The following is a 25,313-nucleotide window of genomic DNA, read 5'->3' on the forward strand; positions in this document are numbered from 1 at the left end:
CTTTATTGCGATATCGCACATGAAAACAGTCACTTGTGCACAACCAGAGAAGATCCGATTTAATCAGTTGAGCTGTTTCAATGAGTGTTATCTTGGTTTAATAGCTTTTAATGGGGTTAAGTCCTGCAAAGGTCGAGATGAATTCTACTGTAGACATGACTGCATCATGTACAACTAGTGTTGAACATAGGGTATCAGCAGCACCGCAGTGATGTCAAACGGGCATATTAAGATTTGCACTATTTCAAGTCTTAGGAATAGGATGTAACAATTTTTGTATATATCGCGCTGCACTACACGCAGGTTACACTCATCACCTGTGCATGTCTGCAATCATAGATTATATACAATACCGCTCTTTTCAAAGATAGTAATCTTGCAGGTGCGATTGATCAGCACGATATGAATATTCTATAGAATTACGATCCAGGTCTTTATCTCTGCTCTTTGACATATATTGTTCAATGCAGAGGTACTGCGTGAACGTACTAGTGCAGCGCGATATATTCAAAAATTGTTTGAACCTATTGCTATGGTAGCTAATCCGATTATTACTTCACTTCTACGACGAATTAGCTCTCGATACTGCAAACGTAGTAGTTACGGTAGTCTTAATAAATACAACGGCTGGTGTCGAAAATTGGACGGCAGCAGCACCACAGTGATTTCAAATAAAGCGGACATTTTAAGATTTGCATTATTGCCATTTTTACCTCTGGACACTGCAGACGTAGTATTGAGTAGTTATCGTAGTCTTAAAGCAGTCGCTAGGTTTCCGCAAAATAAATCAATAAACTGTAAAGGCTTTTAACCACAAATAAACAGCGCTTTTTCATAGTTACCATATTAAAGTAATAAAAAATACAATAATGAGTGGTATAATCGTGTGCTTAGATCTTAATGGTTTTTTAAAACTATGATCTATAATTAAGTTTTAAATGGGTTATGATAAGAACAGAAACTGAGATTAAGCTGCAAAGCTAAATAATTGTGCACTTCCTGATATATAGAAGCATGAGAATGTTCGGATTTTACAAAGATGAAGTACATGGTCCTCCTAATTATTGGTCTGATCACAAGGAATTCAAAAATGTACAGCTTGTGTTAGCTAGGACTTATCGTTATAGAGATGTTCTTGTGTCATTTTTATTTATTGCTTTATAAATGGTAAAGTGCTGTAGTAGTTCTGTGAGGGCGCTCTCATTACTACTTATTTTAGAATTGACGAATTGCTGAGGGTGCTCATTTTCCTCGATCTATATGTTTCATCGACTACTTCAAAGCCTTTGACTGTGTTGACCATATAATGGGATTGTCTAAGCACATGATTGATCTAGTATGCAACAGGATTTAATATTGAAAAAAAGTGGTGGCACATAGTCTGGCATATAAAGATCTAGAGGAATTGATAAGGGGTGACCAATTTAGCATATCCTAAAATTCTTTGCATATGATACCGGAACTACGTCATCAATGCTCGTACACATTCTCGACAGCACTTTGCTTGTTCCAAAGAATGCTGTCCGTTGTCTATTGCAGGTTCGAGAATATGCAATAGCGTTAAATACAGTACATGTATGCGTGCTTGTGATAATGACCCGGGTTCAATCTCCGACGGTGGCGTCGGGGGAAAAGGATTAACTCATGGTAAATTTTTTTATTTGGGAGGCATCATTGGTGAAATGAGAATCAATCGGAAGTATGATGTTGACAGTTCGCTAATACATTTCAATAATACACCATCCGTACAATTGCCTCGTGGGATGTGTGCAAAGTCATTAAAAACCAATTAATGGTCCTAACGTCCACAATTGAAGAGTTTGGCTCTAAAAGGCTGCTTTGTGTAAAATTTATTGGAAGATATTTGAAGAGTAACAGTAACCCTGTCAATCTAATAACATTGGACCATTAGAATAGTTTAGGGTTATCATTAAAGAAATAATTGTAAATCTCGTTAACCTCACACGTGCGAAGATGAAAATAATAAATAGAAATAGAAAAGGAGCTAAATCCAATGCAGCTATTTCAAAACTTTGCATCGGAGAATTTTAGGGACAAAATGATGTTGAAAATAGTTAGAAGCTAAGCTAGAATTACAAACATATCCATTCCAATCGTAAAATGTCATTTTTAAATGAAGTCAATTTTTTCTGGTATATTTACCAGAAAAAATTGACTTCAAGGCAGCTATTAGATTTAGCGCATTTTGGAAACAAACACTTCAATTTGTCAAGAAGTTCTCAAAAGCCTGTTGAAGTTGATGAACAATAGAATAATGCAGCTTGGCATATTGTATTCCAATATTCGTTCATTACCGCATACAAATGTAATCTACGTAATTCCAGGGGGGGGGGGGGCAAGATTGACTGAATTTTGACGTCGTCATTGGTTTTACACGTAAACACGAAGAAAATGTCTCAAATAATTCCAAAAGTGTATGCATGTTATTAAGCAGTATTTTATCAGTCTAAATGCGTTGAGGTTCGACAGTGAACCTCATTGTAAGTACTGTTTTTTGAATTGTTTTGTATGAATAACGCACGATATGTTTATGATATATACTAAAAATTTCTCCCATCATGTATCAATGTTTGCGTGGACTAGCGGTAAGGACTCTGCCTCCCACGCAGAGGGTCCCGAGATCGATTCCTACTCCCGGCTGTAATAATTTTTTTTCTTCACATTCATTTTGAATCCAAAACTATTTATTTTCATGTGAAAATGTATACATTGCACTGAGAAATATATTTTGTGCATTTTTTTCTGTAACGGGGTCAATAGAGCTAAAAACGCACCTCGGCACGGGGCGTCCAACGTCCAGGCAGTGTTGCCGTCATATTGTCTGTTTTGTTTACGCTATTGGTTGTTGCCACATGAATAGTGTCGGCCACCGTCGTCTGTAATTACAGGTCTGCGTAATTCAGGAGCATGTAAAGCGACACCAATAATGAGGAAGTTACTTTGGTTTGAAGACACAGGTGGCAGTCTTTTATGTTCAAACGTCCGAGCAAATCATTGACCCTGGAACGGCTGTTCAACTTAAATATATTAAACTGTACGGTTACCAAATATCCCGTAAAGCAGAGAGTTGAAGATTAAAAAAAAAAACAATTCATGCATGACAAAAAAAAAAGAAAAGAAATAATAATAATAATAAAAAAAACGTTACGGAACTAAATATCGGAAAAGCACGATTAATTAACTCTACATGTTATCTTTGTGACTATCCCGTGGAGCGATCGGTAACAAGCTGCAACAAAGCCAAGTATGATACTTAATACGTAACCAATTATTCTTTACACGAAACAAATTGTTGTAAATTTTGAGGCCAGGACTTACGTCTGTTTTAATAATCGACACAACATTTTCCTGGTTGCAGGAAGCTGTTGTAGCTTTTGTTGATTTGCACAGTTAAAGCAAATTGTGTATGCCAATTTGGATTCTAGAAATGGGTTCAAGCTTTCCAAAACTGCTATGTCGAGCTCGCAGGACGTGCTGCAGGACTTATGCAACATGTAAATTGATAATGTAACATTATTTTTTCGGATAGATCGCAAGTAAGTCCTACTGACTATTTTTGGCTGTTTGAATGAGTTTGAAATGAGTTCAATCTCAAGAGTGCAATCTGGCTTTAATTGTGTGATTGAGTGTATACGTTTACAAATTGTATTATGACTAACAGGAGTGCGTTAACCGATAATTGGAGATAACAGTATGTTTTAAAGCTTGTAATATCTACTATAGCCGTAAAAACTTGATAGATAGCATATGTGCTTACTATCGAGCGCTTTTAAAACATGCAAACATGAAGTGCCCCATCCACAAAAGTGTAAAGGGTTTTGAGCAAATCAATTCGATGCACATAGTTATATACGAACCAGTAAACCTGCAAATGTGTGTCTCAACCCCATTAGCTCAGTTTGTAAAGCGCCGGACTTTGGTATAATGTTATGTTTTTAAAAGTGCTCGATAGTAAGCACATATGCTAACTATCGAGTTTTTACGATATATATCATTTAATCTAGGATCTATGTAGAACGTTCAGTTTGTAAAGCGCCGGACTTTGGTATAATTTTATGTTTTTAAAAGTGATCGATAGTAAGCACATATGCTAACTATCGAGTTTTTACGATATATATCATCTAGAATCTATGTAGAACGTGCAAATAAACATGAGAATTTGCATACATCACCCCCAGTCTTATCCGTACAGGATTAATAGTATGGATTACATAGGATGCTCTATTCCAGATAACAGAATCACCAGCATCCATGTAGCTCCATGTCTATTTGTATATGTATAATCCCTATATTATTTGCTGGGCATATGAATATCTAAAATGAATTCTGCTTTTGAGCAAATGTGAATATCAGCACGGGTGACGTGTATCATTTTGTATCGTTAGTCGAACAGGAAATGTATTTGGTGTTGAGAATAAAAATAAAAGGCCACTTTAATATGCTTTTTTTAAAACTGCTCTACAATTATTTATCACTCTATTCTTTCAGATTGGCCCAATTACATCAGGATAGCATGATTGCATGGTGTAATCTACTTCAAGAGATCTAGAGTTGATTGACTAGTAACTTAAATATAATGTACAAGTGACAGTGGACGTTTAACACAGGATTAGTTGGAATCTTACCGAATTAATAATCATGACGTTCTTTTTATGGCCGAATATTTCCGCAATATTCTACACTTTCTTAATTGCTTTCTCCACCATATCATCAACTAAATGCTCGCGCATCGATAGCGAGTGCCTAGTACATTTCAAAGATGGTGACTTCATTCTTGGTGGTATAATTCCAATATATCGGACCATCAATCAATCATGCGATGGGCCTATCATGGAAAGACACGGAGTCCCAAAAGTAGAAACGATGTCATACGCGGTGGAGATGATAAACAGGAGATCGGATATTTTACCTAACGTAACTCTTGGATATGAAATCAGGAATGACTGTAGAGAGGAAGACACTACTCTGTGGACTACTTTGACATTAGCAGATCCTTGTGGAGACAATACATTTCAACGTCACTGTCCACTTCATAGTCGGTTCAATATCAGTGACAAAGAAAACAACACAGTTGTTGGTATTATAGGACCAGGCAGCAGTGCGACAAGTGTCTTTGTCGCTAGAGCTGCGGCGATATACGAGGTTCCAACCGTTGCATACTCCGCTTCCAGCGATGAGCTCAGCGACATTAATCGGTTTCCGTATTTCTTCCGGACAGTGCCACCAGATAGGTTCCAAGCGAGAGTTATGATTGATCTGTTATTACGATACGACTGGGAATACATAGCACTTTACTTTTCGACAGATAGTTACGGCAGCAATGGAGCCAAGCAAATTCGGAGTTTAGCCCACGAAAATGGTATATGTATCGCGATAAATACACCAATACCAAACGTTGCCGAAACAAATGAATGGGATGACATCGTGTCAAATCTAAAAACTTCGCCTCTTATCTCTGTAGTAGTTTTATTCAGCATTTCGGTTCCAGCGAATGCTCTTATAGAAGCAATCTCAGATGGAAACCTTGGTCGCAGATTAACATTTATAGGGAGTGACGATTTGAGTGGGAATAATATTATCGATGCAGGCTACGGGTATATGTTGCATGGTAGTTTGTTTGTCGTCCCACACAGCCACCCAAACACCGAGTTCCGACAGTATTGGAAAGACCTTGAAGATAGTAACATTACAACCAGTCCATGGTATCAAGAGTTTGCCGATTATTGGAAAGATCGTCATGGATGTGTTAGTATGGCATCCTGTCTATTTCCACCTGTGTCGGAGTCTACGGTAATCAACGGGGTACTCGCGATGGCACACGCCTTGGATGCAACAATTGCAGAGAGCTGCCATGCTAGTCATTCCTCCTGTAATGCCACCTTGAGTGGTGAACTTCTTAAGGATAATCTTTTCAAAGTATCATTCCAAACTGCGGATGGAATCTTTGCTTTTGACGCAAACGGTGATACTTCAGGAAAGTATGACATTTGGAATTTACAAAAACACGATGGAAAATATATCTTCCAGGAAATCGGACAATGGAATGACAGTTGTTTCTCTAATTTTGAAGATATACAATGGGGTCCGGCAGAAGGGGCAAATAACGAGACACCGATTTCTGTTTGTAGAGAGACGTGTAAGCCAGGCTTCATATCTGAACCTTTAGAAAAGCGATGTTGTTATGGTTGTCGCAACTGTCCTAGTGACTCAATAGTGATCAATGAAACTGTTTGCCAAAAGTGTCCTTTCAAGCAATGGCCTGATACGAACTTCACTCAATGTGAGCCACTTACTCCTGACTATCTCGATTGGGATGAGCCTGCCATAGTGATCGTTATATTGTTTTCGTGCATGGGTATCATGTTGACAATGTTAGTAGGAGTCGAATTTATCATTCACAGAGAGCGTCCTCTGATCAAAGCTACCAGTAGAGAACTCTCCGTAATCATCATGTGCGGACTATTGTTATCCTTTATGACCCCTTTTGTGATAGCGGCACCACCATCTTATGCATCGTGCAAGATATCAGAAATATTCATGGCGTTTTCATTTCTTCTTGTTTTTGGACCAACATCGCTGAAGGTCATCAGGATATTTCGAATATTCAGAGGTGGTAAGAAGTTGGCAAGTCGTCTCAAATTAATCAGTCCTGCTGCTCAGATGCGATTGCTTGCGGGGTTGATTTCTGTTCAGGTAAATATGATGGTACATATTGTTATCATTATTACAAGTATATTTTTTACACCCAGCCTATATTCATCAATGGCACAGTTAGTAAAGTAGTGAAAATCCCATGAAATTAATGAATAAATTATACGTTTGCTCTTTACACCGACAAAATACGTTGTGGTTTCAACATGTGCCAACATGATTGTATTTCGATCTCCAAACCAACCGAGACACACCCACCCTATTAAGAAGAAAAGTACTTGGAACAAATTGCAACAGAATATATAGGAGGTCCCTAAAACCCCATACAAAGGCCTATATATTATAGTTATACTGCGCCCAGCTAAGCATTTGAGTGGACGAAGGTCCAATTAAAAGTCACACTTTGGCCTATACAAGTCTACTTCCTAGGGACAGTTTTAGCCCTGATTTCCCAGAATTGGCCAAATATTAAAATTATTTGGCAAAACTAGATAATATTTATTAATCCCACAAAATCAGTGCTGTATTTTTTGGAATAGGGAGTAGTCTTAAAAATAACAAAAACAACACCAACATTATTGAAGACTCTTATAATATGACTGTAAATGCGGAAGCATTCTAATAAAAAACAAACTGTTAATTTTGCCCCACTTCTGGTTTCGTTATTGGCTGTGCAGTAATTATATACTCCGAAAGTATGGTGTGCCAAGACGTGCGTGCCGAAACAAAAATGTTCACCAAATTGGGTAATATTTGTAAAATGCAAATGCTATGTTCATAAAGTTATTAACAGCGCGGTGTAATTTTTAACTACCAATTCTCAGTGTTTTTTTACTTAAGAATAATTATCCTGATTAAGGCTGGTCAAACATTGAAACAAATAAAGCTGACACACAAGGGGAATGGTAAAGGAGATCGCAATACTTGATGTAAGGGGTGTTTTGTCCCATGTGCATGATTTTTATTCGGTAGGGAGAAAACGCGCAAACCAAATGCAGTACCGATTAAATTTTAAAAACCCGTTTTGGCGAGACTTACACGACTTTCTGCCACTCGCTATCCCACTTCAATTTCACTTGAAATCAAATTGAAGGTACTATTGGAAAAAGTTATTTTTTTCGCTATCGATACGTGCTAAATTCCAGGCCGACAAAATTTTTTAAAGTTTAAAAAATTACAAAAAATTTATAATAATAACCTAATTTCGGACGTGGTTGTAGTCATATTATTACACATGATATAATAGCTTTGAGATCCAATTTCCTCTGTGGCATAATCGACTACAATGCTTGACTATGAATTCTTTTTGATTTTTGATTCAAACCTGACGGATTTGTTTCTAAATTTCTTATACATGAATAATTATTCCAAATTCGATTTACAAATGTATGTTGTTGTTGTATATTATTGCGTAATTAGGGTAATAGCAGCATGATATATATATTTCACCAAAGATATCAAATATAATTCAAAATTGACATATTTTTCAGACAGTGGCTTAGCGTTACAGTGGTTTTGGTGGCACGTGCCCCATTAGAAAATCCTATAGGAACAATGGCTTGTCCCCTCCGGCCCTGATTTGGTAAAATTATCTAACTTGAAATTAAAATCGCTCTTTCGAGAAAAAGAGCTTTAAAGTTTGAACACTTGGCGTTTTTCTTTTTGAATAAAATAAATTATTAAACAGATCTAATGACTTAGAAAATATAAAAATCTCATTATTTGGTGGCATGGTGGTGATTTTAGGATGTCACCAATGGAAGAAGCGCCCTCACATTATCCATGATATGGATTTATCTCAAAATGTCCAAATTTCAAGTTAGATCGTTTTACCAAATCAGGGCCGCCTCGTCAGGCCAGGTGCCCCTCAATCATGGCACACTACGTCGCAGTGTGGTCTAGTTGGTTGAAATAAGTATACGCTCCCAATTCAATAGTATTTCATTATTTTGTGCATGGCTGTTACGGTAATTAACAACGCCCCTCTGGAATCAAGCACATGAAAAAAACAACAATTAGATAAACTTAACAAGGAACTAATTCTTTAAATCATACTCTCGTATTTGATAATCTAACGTGTATCTAACCCAGGAAGTACTTCGAATAGATTAATCGAGTTAGCAGATATTAGCTGTATAAACATAACCAAAATCTCACGTTTGATTGGTGTCACAATAATCAAAATAAATGTTATGTTATTAATAACGGTACGAAAACATTGAAATAATTATGCAAACTTTTTCGCTCGCTATGGAACATCATTTGAAAAACAAAACAAAACAAGGCAAATAAATATTACTTCATATATTTTGCATAGACTAGACCAAAACACGCCTGTTATACCTTGTTCAAGTTATAAATGGGAAGATTACAACATCCAGGATTGATATAGAGTAGCTTGCACACAGTTGGGAAAATCACCTTTGCTGGTTGCGCTTTGCGTAAAGCGTGACCTGATGCTCGCTTATTTAAATTTACGCGAGCGTAGGTTGGGACTTTATTGATTTATTATTATAAAAATGGTATGAGAAGTGTAAAAACACGTCCATTACCCTTATTTCAGCAAAAACAAACTTCACATTTTAACTGACAGATTAATAACTTACTGAGAGAGAAAAATATTTTTATAACAGAGCAATCTTTTCATTTCATAAAAATAACATAACGAAACATATGAAACGATGAAACGCAAATACTGAAAATATAACAAAAACATTTTGCTGACTATCCCAGTAAACACAAAAATGTTTTTTAAACGTTTTAAACATATTATATTTTGGGTTTTGGTTTATCAAAAAACGTTTTGATTACATTAAATGTCGGGTTATATAAAGGTCATGTAAACGTTTTAAAACGTTTTGTATGAAAACACACTACAAAATAGTTTTTCAATGTTTTCAAAATGTTATTGTAAAATATTTTTTGCAAACATTTTTTGCCAAATATTTTGTCAACACTTAAATTACATTATGTTAGAATATTTGCAGCAGGTTATCAACAAATGTTTTAGAATGTTATGAAAAGGTTTTATACCTTCTATATACCCTTTATATAACCCGACATTTAAACGTTTCATAATAACCTTTTCTAACCTTTTGGGAATGATGTCGGAAACATTTTGTGTTTGCTGGGATGTTTACATTCATACATTATGTACGGAAATAGTTGATGTTCGTGGCCTTGTAGAACGATACTTAATACCTACCTATTGTATTAAAAAAAACACGTGTCCTGGATCATTTTTAATTATTCAAAAATTAGTTTCGGTCCCGGTTTTCAGCTCTGGTTAAAACATTTCAAGAGGATAAAAAAAGCACTTAATCAATAATTACGGGCTGTGCCATAATTATGAGCCCTGGGGTAGGGTAAAATTAGTTAGAGGGGGGGTGGGGATTTTGGCGAGCCGAGAAGGGACGGGCAAGTAATATTTGGCAAGCCGAGGGGGGGGGGGGCCAAGCAATTGAATACATGAATACAAAACCCAGTCCATACCTTGGCCGCATGGAAAATTGTTGCTTATACATAGGCCTATCATATGATCATATGAACCCAAAAACACCCTCTACGTTCGTCTATTGAGCATGTGAAATCCAGCATGTATGATAAACATTTGTTTTTTAGTTTTCTGAAAATCAGTTTCCACGTACTTGGGTGGGTTTTGTATTTAGGTATTCAATTTTAGGCACACATTCATTGGGCGCCTTCTAAATAAAACGCTCTAGATTTTATAGATTTGCAAATTGGGATTCTTATATTTTGACAGACCGCGGGGGGGGGGGAGGGGCTTAGGGGGTTACAGATTTTTGGGAGGCCGAAAGGAGGGGTCGTTTGGAAATTTTATCCTGGGGCCTCATAATTATTGTACAACCACATATAAGAAAATGTAGTTCATAATTTTGAGTAAATGCTTTGGATTAGAAACCAGTAATATCCGTCCATTTATTTATTGAACTATGTCTGTGCACTTGGGTACTTTTTAATACCACCACAAGGAAAACAGGATGTAGAAGGGACGGACAAAATGACCATGTATCCTGCAAAATAGGGCATGGCGGGTTGGCCTAGAAGGGAAAAAAATCAGACACTAAATGTCAGACTAGCCATGTGCTGAAAGTGAAACTAGTCACGTTGCTGTTTGTTTGTTTGAATGGTCACTCCGTGCGGAATCACACCTGGGCTGTCTCTTCCTTTTCAAGGGAAATGAGAATTTCTAGTGGTACCTTTAATTTATTAATTCTTCATGTATAATCTAGTATATTTCCATGATCATTTCTTACAGATTCTCATATCAATCCTGTCAATATTTTTGAGTCCAAGTAAACCGCACTACGTAGAAGCAAACTTACTGAAAGGTTCATTGAATCTATACTGCAGATATGGCTATGGCTTCGTGGCATCGATGATGTATAACTTCATGTTAATCGTAGCATGTTGCTTCTTTGCGTTTAGAACGCGTAAGGTTCCTAGTAACTACAACGAATCTAGGTAGGTACTGAATGAGTTGTCCACTCATTATGTAGTTTTAGTTTTATCATACACAGCACACTAAATGACAATTCATCCGTAAGATCTAGCTATTAATGGAGATGAAACACACACACATGATAATAACTTATATTTTTAACTTTTATACGCAAAGCATGGAGTTATGTACGTCATCCACCAGTGGAGCTCCTGCGCCCCTCCGCAGAACTTCCGGTAGTGGATGTTCTGCGCTCGGGGGCGCAGAACATCCACTATCGGAGTTGATGCGCCCGGGCGCAGTCCCTTATATGTAACGGTGGATCATTGCTGCGCTCGGGCGCAGAACATCCACTGTCGGAGTTACTGCGCTCGGAATTAAAATAATAGATTTTCGTATTATAATAACGGTGGATCATTTCTGCGCTCGGGCGCAGGACATCCACTGTCGGAGTTCATGCGCCCGGGCGCAGTCCCTTATATGTAACGGTGGATCATTGCTGCGCTCGGGCGCAGAGAATCCACTGTCGGAGTTGCTGCGCTCGGAAGTAAAATAATAGATTTTCGTATTATAATAACGGTGGATCATTTCTGCGCTCGGGCGCAGAACATCCACTGTCGGAGTTCATGCGCCCGGGCGCAACCCTTATATGTAACGGTGGATCATTGCTGCGCTCGGGCGCAGAACATCCACTGTTGGAGTAACTGCGCTCGGAAGCAATATAATACATTTTCTTATTATAATACTGGTGGATCATTTCTGCGCTCGGGGGGCGCAGAACATCCACTGTCGGAGTTGATGCGCTCGGAAGCAAAATAATACATTTTCTTATTAGGCCTATATTAATAAATATACATGCGTATAATAACTAGTATTAGGCCTATTATAACTCCAAATTGAAAGCAAAATAATATATTTTTCTTATTGAAATTACGGCGGATCATTGCTGCGCTCGGGCGCAGAAAATCCACTGTCGGAGCTTCTGCGCTCGGAAGTCAAATAAATTATTTTCTTATTTTATTAATAAAATATAATTATGCATGCGTATAATAACTAAACTCCGAGAAGTTTATTGCTATTAGTATAACCGAATTGACAGCAAAATAATATATTTTCTTATTATAATAACGGTGGATCATTGCTGCGCTCGGGGCGCAGAGAATCCACTGTCGGAGTTGATGCGCTCGGAAGCAAAATAATACATTTTCTTATCAGGCCTATATTAATAAATATGCATGCGTATAATAACTAGTATTAGGACTTTTATAATAGGCATGTGTATAATAACTATAACTCCAAATTGACAGCAAAATAATGCATTTTCTTATTGAAATTACGGCGGATCATTGCTGCGCTCGGGCGCAGAAAATCCACTGTCGGAGCTTCTGCGCTCGGAAGTCAAATAAATTATTTTCTTATTTTATTAATAAAATACAATATGCATGCGTATAATAACTAATATTTTCTTATTATATTAATAAAACATAATCAAAATAATAGATTTTCTTATTATAATAACGGTGGATCATTGCTGCGCTCGGGCGCAGAACATCCACTGTTGGAGTAACTGCGCTCGGAAGCAAAATAATGGATTTTCTTATTAAAATAACGGTGGATCATTTCTGCGTTCGAGCGCAGAGAATCCACTGTCGGAGTTGATGCGCTCGGAAGCAAAATAAATTATTTTCTTATTATATTAATAATATATTTTTTATTGTAATAGCTCTACGGAGAAGTTTATTTCTATTTGGCCTATGCATGCGTATAATAATAACTATAACTCCGAGAAGTTTATTGATATTTACTATTAGGTCTGCGCTCGGAAGCAAAATAATGGATTTTCTTATTAAAATAACGGTGGATCATAATTTGCTGCGTTCGAGCGCAAAGAATCCACTGTCGGAGTTGATGCGCTCGGAAGCTAAATAAATTATTTTATTTTATTATATTAATAATATATTTTTTATTGTAATAGCTCTACGGAGAAGTTTATTACTATTTGGCCTATGCATGCGTATAATAACTATAACTCCGAGAAGTTTATTGATAGTTACTATTATTTTAGGTCTATATAATGCGCTCGCAAGCTCAGATTATAATAAAACTTATTATATTAGCGCTACGGAGAAGTTTATTACTATTAGGTCTATAGGTCTTACAAGTTTCATTTCTTTACTGTTGTCTTTCTTCTTCATTCTTTTTCTTCATCTTTTTTTTCGTTCACGTTTCCTTGTCGGTACTTCTCATGTAACCGCATATAATTCCTATTCAAATATAATTCTGATTGACACATGACCACTTGCAATTCGGCCTTTGTTAGTCACCAGATAAGTAGGTGTCATTTTGTGGTTAATAGATAAAAGGCACCGATAAGGCCGCGACGAAAAAAGAAACCCTGTTCTACGGGCGGACGGACCTTTCAAGTAGGGTCGGCCATTTTTTTTTTTTTTTTTTTTGGAAATAACCAAAATAACTGCGCTCGGAAACAAAATTACATATTTTCTTAATATTATAATATCAGTGGATCATTTTTGCGCTCGAGCGCAGAGAATCCACTGCCGGAGTTGCTGCGCCTGGGCGCAGTAACTAAATTCGGTGGATCATTGCTGCGCTCGGGCGCAGAACATCCACTGTCGGAGTTGCTGCGTTTGGAAGCTCAGATTATAATAAAACAAAATAATATATAGGCATGCGTATAATAACTATAACTCCGAATGTATTGACATTATCATTACAATAATTATATATTGAAAAAATAAATTGCAAAATAAATTATTTTCTTATTATATTAATAATATATTTTTTATTGTAATAGCTCTACGGAGAAGTTTATTTCTATTTGGCCTATGCATGCGTATAATAATAACTATAACTCCGAGAAGTTTATTGATATTTACTATTAGGTCTGCGCTCGGAAGCAAAATAATGGATTTTCTTATTAAAATAACGGTGGATCATAATTTGCTGCGTTCGAGCGCAAAGAATCCACTGTCGGAGTTGATGCGCTCGGAAGCAAAATAAATTATTTTATTTTATTATATTAATAATATATTTTTATTGTAATAGCTCTACGGAGAAGTTTATTACTATTTGGCCTATGCATGCGTATAATAACTATAACTCCGAGAAGTTTATTGATAGTTACTATTATTTTAGGTCTATATAATGCGCTCGCAAGCTCAGATTATAATAAAACTTATTATATTAGCGCTACGGAGAAGTTTATTACTATTAGGTCTATAGGTCTTACAAGTTTCATTTCTTTACTGTTGTCTTTCTTCTTCATTCTTTTTCTTCATCTTTTTTTTTCGTTCACGTTTCCTTGTCGGTACTTCTCATGTAACCGCATATAATTCCTATTCAAATATAATTCTGATTGACACATGACCACTTGCAATTCGGCCTTTGTTAGTCACCAGATAAGTAGGTGTCATTTTGTGGTTAATAGATAAAAGGCACCGATAAGGCCGCGACGAAAAAAGAAACCCTGTTCTACGGGCGGACGGACCTTTCAAGTAGGGTCGGCCATTTTTTTTTTTTTTTGGAAATAACCAAAATAACTGCGCTCGGAAACAAAATTACATATTTTCTTAATATTATAATATCAGTGGATCATTTTTGCGCTCGAGCGCAGAGAATCCACTGCCGGAGTTGCTGCGCCTGGGCGCAGTAACTAAATTCGGTGGATCATTGCTGCGCTCGGGCGCAGAACATCCACTGTCGGAGTTGCTGCGTTTGGAAGCTCAGATTATAATAAAACAAAATAATATATAGGCATGCGTATAATAACTATAACTCCGAATGTATTGACATTATCATTACAATAATTATATATTGATTTTCTTGTTCCAAATATATTGGTGTGTATTCGAGGGTTTTTTTGTCATGTTTATTCCTAATATATTGTCAAGAACATTCCAGGCCGCTTTTTAAAAAAAGTTTGTTGTCAAAGTGTGATTGAGAAAATATTTATTTTGGGGCAAATAGTGGCGGATTATTTCTGCGCTCGAGCGCAGATAATCCAGTGTTGGAGCTTCTGCGCTCGGAAGTAAAATAACATCATTATTATTTTCTTAATATTAAAATACTACGCTCGAGCGCAGAGAATCCACTAAACGGAGTTATAGTTTCATAGTTTATCTCATCTCATTGCACAAACATTTCATTTGTATCATTTTTTTATAGGAACAAATATTAATATATTAGTAAACGCTAATAACGCCGATAAATTGTTTGAATTGCATATCACCAGGTTCTAAGTTTATTGCAATACGGAAGTCTTATTCTGGCCGTATCCATGTTATTTAAACTAAATGGCAAAAGAAACAAGCGGACAAACGTCATGTAAACTTAATTAATTAATTAATTAATTAATTAATTAATTAATTAATTAATTAATTAATTAATTAATTAATTAATTAATATTAATTAATTAATTAAAAATGTATTTATTTATTTTGTTATTTATTTATTTAACGAGCGATGCGTTCAAAACAACAACATACATAATTATATACAAAAAAGGAATAAAACGCAATTAAATGTAGAATGCACAATTATGTCACAAAAACAATTAAAGGAGGATTTCGTGATCCTAGCATCCTCTTTTTATGAAATTTTTCAATAGATATCCACGAAAGTAGGTTATTCCCAAAATTTAAGTTGATTCCTAGTTTGCGTTTGTGATTTCCTTATTCGTGTATATATCGTAGGCCTTGGTGTAGCCTAGATACCGGCGACATGAAACCACGTTTATCGGTTCCTTTAAGGGATCTGGAATGAGCGTTTATTGCGTTTCGACAGTATTTTTTTGGGACATGAGAGCACATCAGACCTATCGAATTGCATTCTGAATACGAAGCATGTCTTTCTGATATCAAATAATTTTCATTTTTTTAAATCACAATATAATACAAATTTTATGACAAATTATAAAAATTTGATATTTTTCAAATTTTGATATATAACAGTCCTCGAAGTAAATTATATAAATCTAATGATATATTCTTAAAGTATATGTAGCAAGGAGGAAAAGCCGACGGTCAATTGAAAATTTTGACCTTTCATATTGAAGATATGGATTTTTTTCCCAAAAAGACCTAATTTTTTTTGGTGTTTTGGGGACAAAAATCCATATCTTCAATACGAAAGGTCAAAATTTTCAATTGATCGTCGGCTTTTCATCCCACCTACATACACTTTAAGTATAAATCATCAGATTTATAAAGTTTACTTCAAGTACTGTTAAATATCAAAAATATCAATTTTAATGATTTGCCATAAAATGTGTATTAAATTGCGAATTTCAAAAATCAAAATTATTTGATATCAGAATGACATTCTTCGTATTCAGAATGCAATTCGATATGTCTGATGTGCTCTAATGTCCCAAAATAAATACTGTCCAAACGTTCATACCCCAGCCCTTAATCTATAACCACAAAATGACGGCGCATAATTATCCTCATTGATATTGTTCTGTATTGTTCTGAATGTTTTGTGTGCCGTGGATTTAAATTTGACATTGATCTTCGGTTGTTGCTCATTTTTGGACCCCTCCGCTTGTTTGGGAATCCAATGGATTACACCTACTTATCTGTTGACTAACAAAGGCCGAATTGCAAGTGGTCATGTGTCAATCAGAATTATATGTGAATAGGAATTATCTGAGATAGCAATTGCGGTTACATGAAAAGTACCGACAAGGAAACGTGAACGGAAAAAAAAGGGAAAGAAAAAAAAGACAAAAGAAAAAAGAATGAAGATGAAAGAAAACAGAAAATCAATGTAAAATGAGAAAAAAAAACCATATTATATTATATTAGACTCTAGACTCTTTTTCTTGCGCAGTTACTCCAACAGTGGATGTTCTGCGCCCGAGCGCAGCAATGATCCACCGTTACATATAAGGGACTGCGCCCGGGCGCATGGCAACTCCGACAGTGGATGTTCTGCGCCCGAGCGCATCAATGATCCACCGTTATTATAATAAGAAAATCTATTATTTTGCTTCCGAGCGCATCAACTCCGACAGTGGATGTTCTGCGCCCGAGCACAGCAATGATCCACCGTTATTATAAAAAGAAAATCTATTATTTTGCTGTCAATTCGGTTATACTAATAGCAATACACTTCTCGGAGTTTAGTTATTATACGCATGCATATTATATTTTATTAACATAATAAGAAAATAGCGTTTATGATTTCCTTATTCGTCTATATATCGTAGGCCTTGGTGTAGCCTAGATGCCGGCGACATGAAACCACGTTTATCGGTTCCTTTAATCTCTAACCACAAAATGACGGCGCATAATTATCCTCTGCCGTGGATTTAAAATTGACATTGATCTTCGCTTATGCTAATTTTTTGACCCCCTCCGCTTGTTTGGGAATCCAATGGATTACACCTACTTATCTGTTGACTAACAAAGGCCGAATTGCAAGTGGTCATATGTCAATCAGAATTATATTTGAATAGGAATTATCTGAGAAAGCATTTGCGGTTACATGAAAAGTACCGACAAGGAAACGTGAACGGAAAAAAAGGAAAGAAAAAAAAAAAAAAGACAAAAGAAGAAAAGAATGAAGATGAAAGAAAACAGAAAATAAATGTAAAATGAGAAAAAAACCAAAACAAAACAAAAAAACATATTATATTATATTAGACTCTAGACTTTTTTTTTTTACTTCCGAGCGCAGTTACTCAAAAAGTGGATGTTCTGCGCCCGAGCGCAGCAATGATCCACCGTTATTATAGTAAGAAAATCTATTATTTTGCTGTCAGTTATTATACGCATGCATAATTATATTTTATTAATAAAATAAGAAAATAATTTATTTGACTTCCGAGCGCAGAAGCTCCGACAGTGGATTTTCTGCGCCCGAGCGCAGCAATGATCCACCGTTACATATAAGGGACTGCGCCCGGGCGCATCAACTCCGACAGTGGATGTTCTGCGCCCGAGCGCAGAAATGATCCACCAGTTTCTTCCTGCTAAGGACCCATTTCAAGTCAACTTGGGTTCAGACAGGCAATTTCTTTTCCTTTAAGGGGGTACTACACCCCTGTGGTAAATTTTTGACTATTTTTGCATTTTGCTCAAAAAATAATAACACACTGGTAAAAAAAGTTATGTATATTATTGGGGCAAGGAATCCAATTATTACACTGAAATTTCAATGACTCAAGACAAGCGGTGTAGTAATTGGATTCCTTGCCCCTGTAATATACATTAATTTTGTTACCAGTGTGTTATTAGGTTTTGAGAAAAATGCAAAAATAGACACAAATTTATCGAGGGGTGTAGTACCCCCTTAATTTTTGTACTAAGGCCATAATTTTGTATGTAGGACTATATTCAATTGTGTTATAATTTTGTTTATATATAATGTATATTTGTTGTTTTTGAACGCACCGCTGGTTAGGCGTGTGCCACTGATACAAAAGTGTATGTTCCAATGAATAAATAAAATAAAATACTAATAGCAATAAACTTCTCGGAGTTAAGTTATTATACGCATGCATATTATTTTATTAACATAATAAGAAAATAGCGTTTGTGATTTCCTTGATTCGTCTATATATCGTAGGCCTTGGTGTAGCCAAGATGCCGGCCACATGAAAAATGACGGCGCATAATTATCCTCTGCCGTGGACCCCGTGGATTTAAAATTGACATTGATCTTCGCTTATGCTAATTTTTGGACCCCCTCCGCTTGTTTGGGAATTTGCGGTTACATGAAAAGTACCGACAAGGAAACGTGAACGGCAAAAAAAGGAAAGAAAAAAAAAGACAAAAGAAGAAAAGAATGTATATAGATGAAAGAAAACAGAAAATAAATTTAAAATGAGAGCAAAACTAAAAAACATATTATATTATATTAGACTCTAGACTCTTTTTTTTTTTTTACTTCCGAGCGCATCAACTCCGACAGTGGATGTTCTGCGCCCGAGCGCAGCAATGATCCACCGTTATTATAATAAGAAAATCTACTATTTTGATTATTTTTTATTAATATAATAAGAAAATATTAGTTATTATACGCATGCATATTGTATTTTATTAATATAATAAGAAAACAATTTATTTGACTTCCGAGTGCGCAGAAGCTCCGACAGTGGATTTTCTGCGCCCGAGCGCAGCAATGATCCGCCGTAATTTCAATAAGAAAATGCATTATTTTGCTGTCAATTTGGAGTTATAGTTATTATAATAGGCCTAATACTAGTTATTATACGCATGGATATTTATTAATATAGGCCTAATAAGAAAATCTATTATTTTACTTCCGAGCGCAGTTACTCCGACAGTGGATGTTCTGCGCCCGAGCGCAGCAATGATCCACCGTTATTATAATAAGAAAATCTATTATTTTGATTATTTTTTATTAATATAATAAGAAAATATTAGTTATTATACGCATGCATATTGTATTTTATTAATAAAATAAGAAAACAATTTATTTGACTTCCGAGCGCAGAAGCTCCGACAGTGGATTTTCTGCGCCCGAGCGCAGCAATGATCCGCCGTAATTTCAATAAGAAAATGATATTTATTAATATAGGCCTAATAAGAAAATCTATTATTTTACTTCCGAGCGCAGTTACTCCGACAGTGGATGTTCTGCGCCCCCGAGCGCAGAAATGATCCACCGTTACATAATGGACTGCGCCCGGGCGCATCAACTCCGATAGTGGATGTTCTGCGCCCGAGCGCAGAAATGATCCACCATTATTATAATAAGAAAATATATTATTTGCTGTCAATTCGGTTATACTAATAGCAATAAACTTCTCGGAGTTTAGTTATTATACGCATGCATATTATTTTTTATTAATATACTATTAGTTATTATACGCATGCATATTGTATAGGCCTAATAAGAAAATGTATTATTTTGCTTCCGAGCGCATCAACTCCGACAGTGGATGTTCTGCGCCCCCCGAGCGCAGAAATGATCCACCGTTATTATAATACGAAAATCATTTTACTTCCGAGCGCAGTAACTCCGACAGTGGATGTTCTGCGCCCGAGCGCAGCAATGATCCACCGTTATTATAATAAGAAAATCTACTATTTTGATTATTTTTTATTAATATAATAAGAAAATATTAGTTATTATACGCATGCATATTGTATTTTATTAATATAATAAGAAAACAATTTATTTGACTTCCGAGCGCAGAAGCTCCGACAGTGGATTTTCTGCGCCCGAGCGCAGCAATGATCCGCCGTAATTTCAATAAGAAAATGCATTATTTTGCTGTCAATTTGGAGTTATAGTTATTATAATAGGCCTAATACAAGTTATTATACGCATGGATATTTATTAATATAGGCCTAATAAGAAAATCTATTATTTTACTTCCGAGCGCAGTTACTCCGACAGTGGATGTTCTGCGCCCGAGCGCAGCAATGATCCACCGTTATTATAATAAGAAAATCTATTATTTTGATTATTTTTTATTAATATAATAAGAAAATATTAGTTATTATACGCATGCATATTGTATTTTATTAACAAAATAAGAAAACAATTTATTTGACTTCCTAGCGCAGAAGCTCCGACAGTGGATTTTCTGCGCCCGAGCGCAGCAATGATCCGCCGTAATTTCAATAAGAAAATGATATTTATTAATATAGGCCTAATAAGAAAATCTATTATTTTACTTCCGAGCGCAGTTACTCCGACAGTGGATGTTCTGCGCCCGGCCCCGAGCGCAGAAATGATCCACCGTTACATATAATGGACTGCGCCCGGGCGCATCAACTCCGATAGTGGATGTTCTGCGCCCGAGCGCAGAAATGATCCACCATTATTATAATAAGAAAATATATTATTTGCTGTCAATTCGGTTATACTAATAGCAATAAACTTCTCGGAGTTTAGTTATTATACGCATGCATATTATTTTTTATTAATATAATAAGAAAATATTAGTTATTATACGCATGCATATTGTATAGGCCTAATAAGAAAATGTATTATTTTGCTTCCGAGCGCATCAACTCCGACAGTGGATGTTCTGCGCCCCCGAGCGCAGAAATTATCCACCGTTATTATAATACGAAAATCATTTTACTTCCGAGCGCAGTAACTCCGACAGTGGATGTTCTGCGCCCGAGCGCAGCAATGATCCACCGTTACATACAAGGGACTGCGCCCGGGCGCAGTAACTCCGACAGTGGATGTTCTGCGCCCGAGCGCAGCAATGATCCACCGTTACATATAAGGGACTGCGCCCGGGCGCATCAACTCCGATAGTGGATGTTCTGCGCCCGAGCGCAGAAATGATCCACCGTTATTATAATACGAAAATCTATTATTTTGCTTCCGAGCGCAGCAACTCCGACAGTGGATTCTCTGCGCCCCCGAGCGCAGAACATCCACTACCGGAAGTTCTGCGGAGGGGCGCAGGAGCTCCACTGGTGGATGACGTACATACATGAAGCATGATGCCACAAAGACACCCCAACGCACACCCTACACTCATAAACATTTAATTACAAACACCCTACACGGTACACCAATCCACCCCCACAAATCAACCATGCACACAACACATTACAGTAACCACCATATGCCCACAACTACCAGCGCATTCAACGTCAACCCCAGACTCACACATACCCCACACGATTTGTCCTTATCTGTACAAATACGGATTTCTGATTTTGCCCACCTTACCGGTTTGAGAGTGACAGTTCAAAAAAATATCAACATGGAACTGTGTTTTAATTTGTTTTTAATCAAGGCTATAACTATAACCTCACCGAATACCACAAAATATGTTGGGACTAAACTGAAAAATATCAAATTCCCAGGGAAAGATCAAACAGCAGGTCAGACATTGGCTATAATATTGTAATAAAAGTAGGTTTATTTTCATGGATAGTCTTGAAAACATGGGCTAACTTGCCCCTGAGCCATTCAATGTGCTATGAAGTAATAGGACTACAACTGGTATCTACTGCTCCCTAGCTGTAACACTTTTAAACACTTTAGGCGTTTAGCCATTTTTTATTATCTACATGTACCCTTTTAGAAAATGTTTAAACCTTTTTTCCCACACAACACCGTCACTTTGGTTTACAAGTTATCACACTTTGAATTGAAATTGAAAACTTGGTTGATTTATTGTTGTTAATGAGTTACGTACGTTTTACAAAAGTGTTGTTGTTTCAGCCCTCTTTACTACATAACTCAAGAACCATAGGACCTACAAAAAGTATATCTGTGATATTTGAATTCTTCTACATACTCGCTATGAAATGATCAATGCAATTTTTGCCAAAGATCACTACCATTCGCTAGATGCTGTGAACTACCAAATCGCAACAGATCAAAACAGTTGCTAACATTAAACTCTCTGTTTTCTTACAGATTCATCGCGATCAGTGTGTACTCTACGCTCATTGTTTTCCTCTCAGCAGTACCTGTATATTTCACGGCAACATCTGTATTATACAAAGTAACAACTATCAGCACTGTTCTTATACTCAATGGCTACCTCACACTCGTCTTGCTTTTCTTACCGAAAATATATGCCGTTAAATTTGTTGGTTCAGATGTTAACGTTGAATCTTGGCGAGTAGCTGGTGCGGTAAACAGCACCCAAATGGGTAATTCGAATAGCGTTGCAACAGGTGTTGACAATACGGTAGCAATAGATGATTCGAATAGCGTTAATACAAATGGTGCCGAAAATAGGGTAGCAGCAGCACCGCAGTAATTTCAAGAATGTTTGCATTGTTACATATCTCTTTATCTCTGGATACTGCAGGCCAGTTTCATAACATTTAGGAATGTAGTGAAATGCATTGACCTTTCATGGTAGCTCCATTATTTCTTGAGATTTAGTGTATTGTCAATATAATCAATAACTCGTCAAATATGTATCGTTCTCTTATTCCGTTTGCATAGATTGGGTGCAGCTCTATATTTGGAAGTACTGTGGTTCCGAATGACCCGTTACTAAGGGTTTTAGTCCGAAAGTCATTTGATCCAAACGGTCATTTCTCCGATTTTTTTTTATTCCAAAAAGGTTTATTATTCTGAAGGATCACTACTAAAAAAATAACGAGGGTGTTGTTGCCCCGAAGAGTAGTTTTTCCAAAAATATCAATCAAGAAGGGTTTTTGCTGACGGTTTTGAGATATGTGAAAAGGTGCGAAAAAAACCCTACTTTACTTTTGGCAACGTACAGTCTGTAACAAAACATTATACAATTTAGAAAATAGTATAATAGATATGGCCAATTGTGCAAAATAGTCATAAAACAGCTTGGGCCACTGTCGTGTTTTTGTGCAGCAAAAGTGACTGAATTGTGCTCTTAAGATGGGTAATTTTAAACAATGGGGCATTTGAAGTGGTATTCTAATTTATAAATTGATATAACTATCAAATTATTTATTAACTAAAGTCAATTAAGTGAAAGACAAACATGAAACCCCTTGCCTTTGTTCTGAAATCTTTGACGATAAGCATGAAAGCTCATTTTACCATGTTTATGCGGTACAAACTTGATACGTGCGAACATGCCAAAAAGTGGCCCAAATCGGCCGATTAAGTAAAATCGGGCGTTTGAACCTTAATAGGAAAGAAAAATAAGTCAAGTTTTTCTGTTAATTAAGATATTACACTACATGTCATATTTCCGCAACGACCCCTTTTATCTTAATAATGAGCGTCAATTTTGCGCAGTGCAAGCTTAATTTGCGCGAAAATGTAAAGCATTGGCCCAATTCGTTTTCTGGACGATTTAGTTCATTGAGCATAGCGTAAAGGCCCGAAAAGTATAGATTTTCTGTTAGCCAAGATGTTACTGATTCCACTGCATATAACATTGTTGTAATGCTCTCTTTTATATTTTCTAAAAAGCGAAATTAAATTGTATCAATTTTGATTGTTACAGTTTTTATATGTAATGATCTAAATAACGTTCGGACACTTTCCACATAATTACCCTTCAGGGTGATGACCCTTATACCATTTTCGGACAAATGCCCTGTTGGAACAATAACTTTTCGGAGTAACCAAAGTCCGTAATAATAATATTAAATAGATTCGGGTTGATGACCTTTGATTGAAAATCGTTTTACGACCCTTCGGAATAAAAATCTTTGGGAACAAAAGTACTGGAAAATCGCCCTGTTTTTCATGTATTGTCCACTCCTAAGTTGCTCTTCACAATATGGATTAGAACATGAGCCCTGACAAAAAGTCTAACCCAAAAGGGTTACACTGCTCAAAATTTCACGAATTGTCACGAAGCTCTTAATTGTCCTGTTGAGGTCATGTGTCACCTTAGTGGGCGAACAATATACTATAATTGTAACATGCCATTGTCGTCCAATTCTTGTTTGTTACAACATGCCACAAAAGTCCCGGACAATATGAATATGTGTAAATTTAATATATCGACAGAATGGCGACACCAATGTTAGGACGTTGTTCTTCTCTTTTAAGACATAGGTGGCAGTCTTTTATGTTAAACATCCTAGGAAATCCAAATTGCAAATCATTGTCCTTGGAACGTAAAGCTATTCAACTTATGCTATGTCTTTAACGTAACGTAAACTATATTATGGTTTCTTGACATTTTTTACATGGCATGTTTAGGCAAGGGCGTTAAATATGTCTGATCTATTAATATACACAATAAAAGTATGAAATAATAAATAAATTTTGGACTTATATAGCTCCTTTTTCAAGTTCTCGGAGCATTCAAAGTACTGTAATTTCGCTGCCACGATGAATCATCACAATCAAATCGCATCAGCAGGAGGAAACCGGAGATGCGGAGAAAACCTGCGAGAGCAAGCATTGATCGGGATAACCAAGAGCACATACAGTCCTTGGGCACGGCCGGACCTCAGTAGTACAATACTAGGGAACAACCGCTGCACAACCCGCTCTCTCAATATTTTCCTGGTTATAGGAAGTTATTATAGCCTTTATTTATTTGTTGATTTTCATGGTTATAGGAAGCTATTATAGCATTTGTTAATTTGTTTGTTGATTTTCCTGTTAACAGGAAGCTATTACAGCCTTTATTGATTTGTTGACGTTCCTAGTTATAGGAAGCCATTATAGCATTTATAGCACTTTGTTAAGTTCAAGGAAATCCTGTACGGCAATTTGAATTGTAGAAATAAATGATTTTACGTTTTGAAAA

The 25,313-nt window shown here is 36.3% G+C and overlaps 1 protein-coding gene across 1 annotated transcript; it reads left to right on the forward strand.

The window, feature by feature from the left end:
* Nucleotides 1–4,703: 4,703 nt before the first annotated feature.
* LOC140164790 (metabotropic glutamate receptor 1-like) lies at nucleotides 4,704–25,313 on the forward strand. The gene is made up of 3 exons (XM_072188154.1): nucleotides 4,704–6,714; nucleotides 10,952–11,157; nucleotides 22,520–25,313. The coding sequence occupies exons 1-3, from the start codon at nucleotides 4,852–4,854 to the stop codon at nucleotides 22,866–22,868; spliced, it is 2,418 nt and encodes an 805-aa protein (XP_072044255.1). The 5' UTR covers nucleotides 4,704–4,851; the 3' UTR covers nucleotides 22,869–25,313.

The sequence above is a fragment of the Amphiura filiformis genome, chromosome 11 (assembly GCF_039555335.1).
Source record: "Amphiura filiformis chromosome 11, Afil_fr2py, whole genome shotgun sequence".
Lineage (NCBI taxonomy): Eukaryota > Metazoa > Echinodermata > Ophiuroidea > Amphilepidida > Amphiuridae > Amphiura > Amphiura filiformis.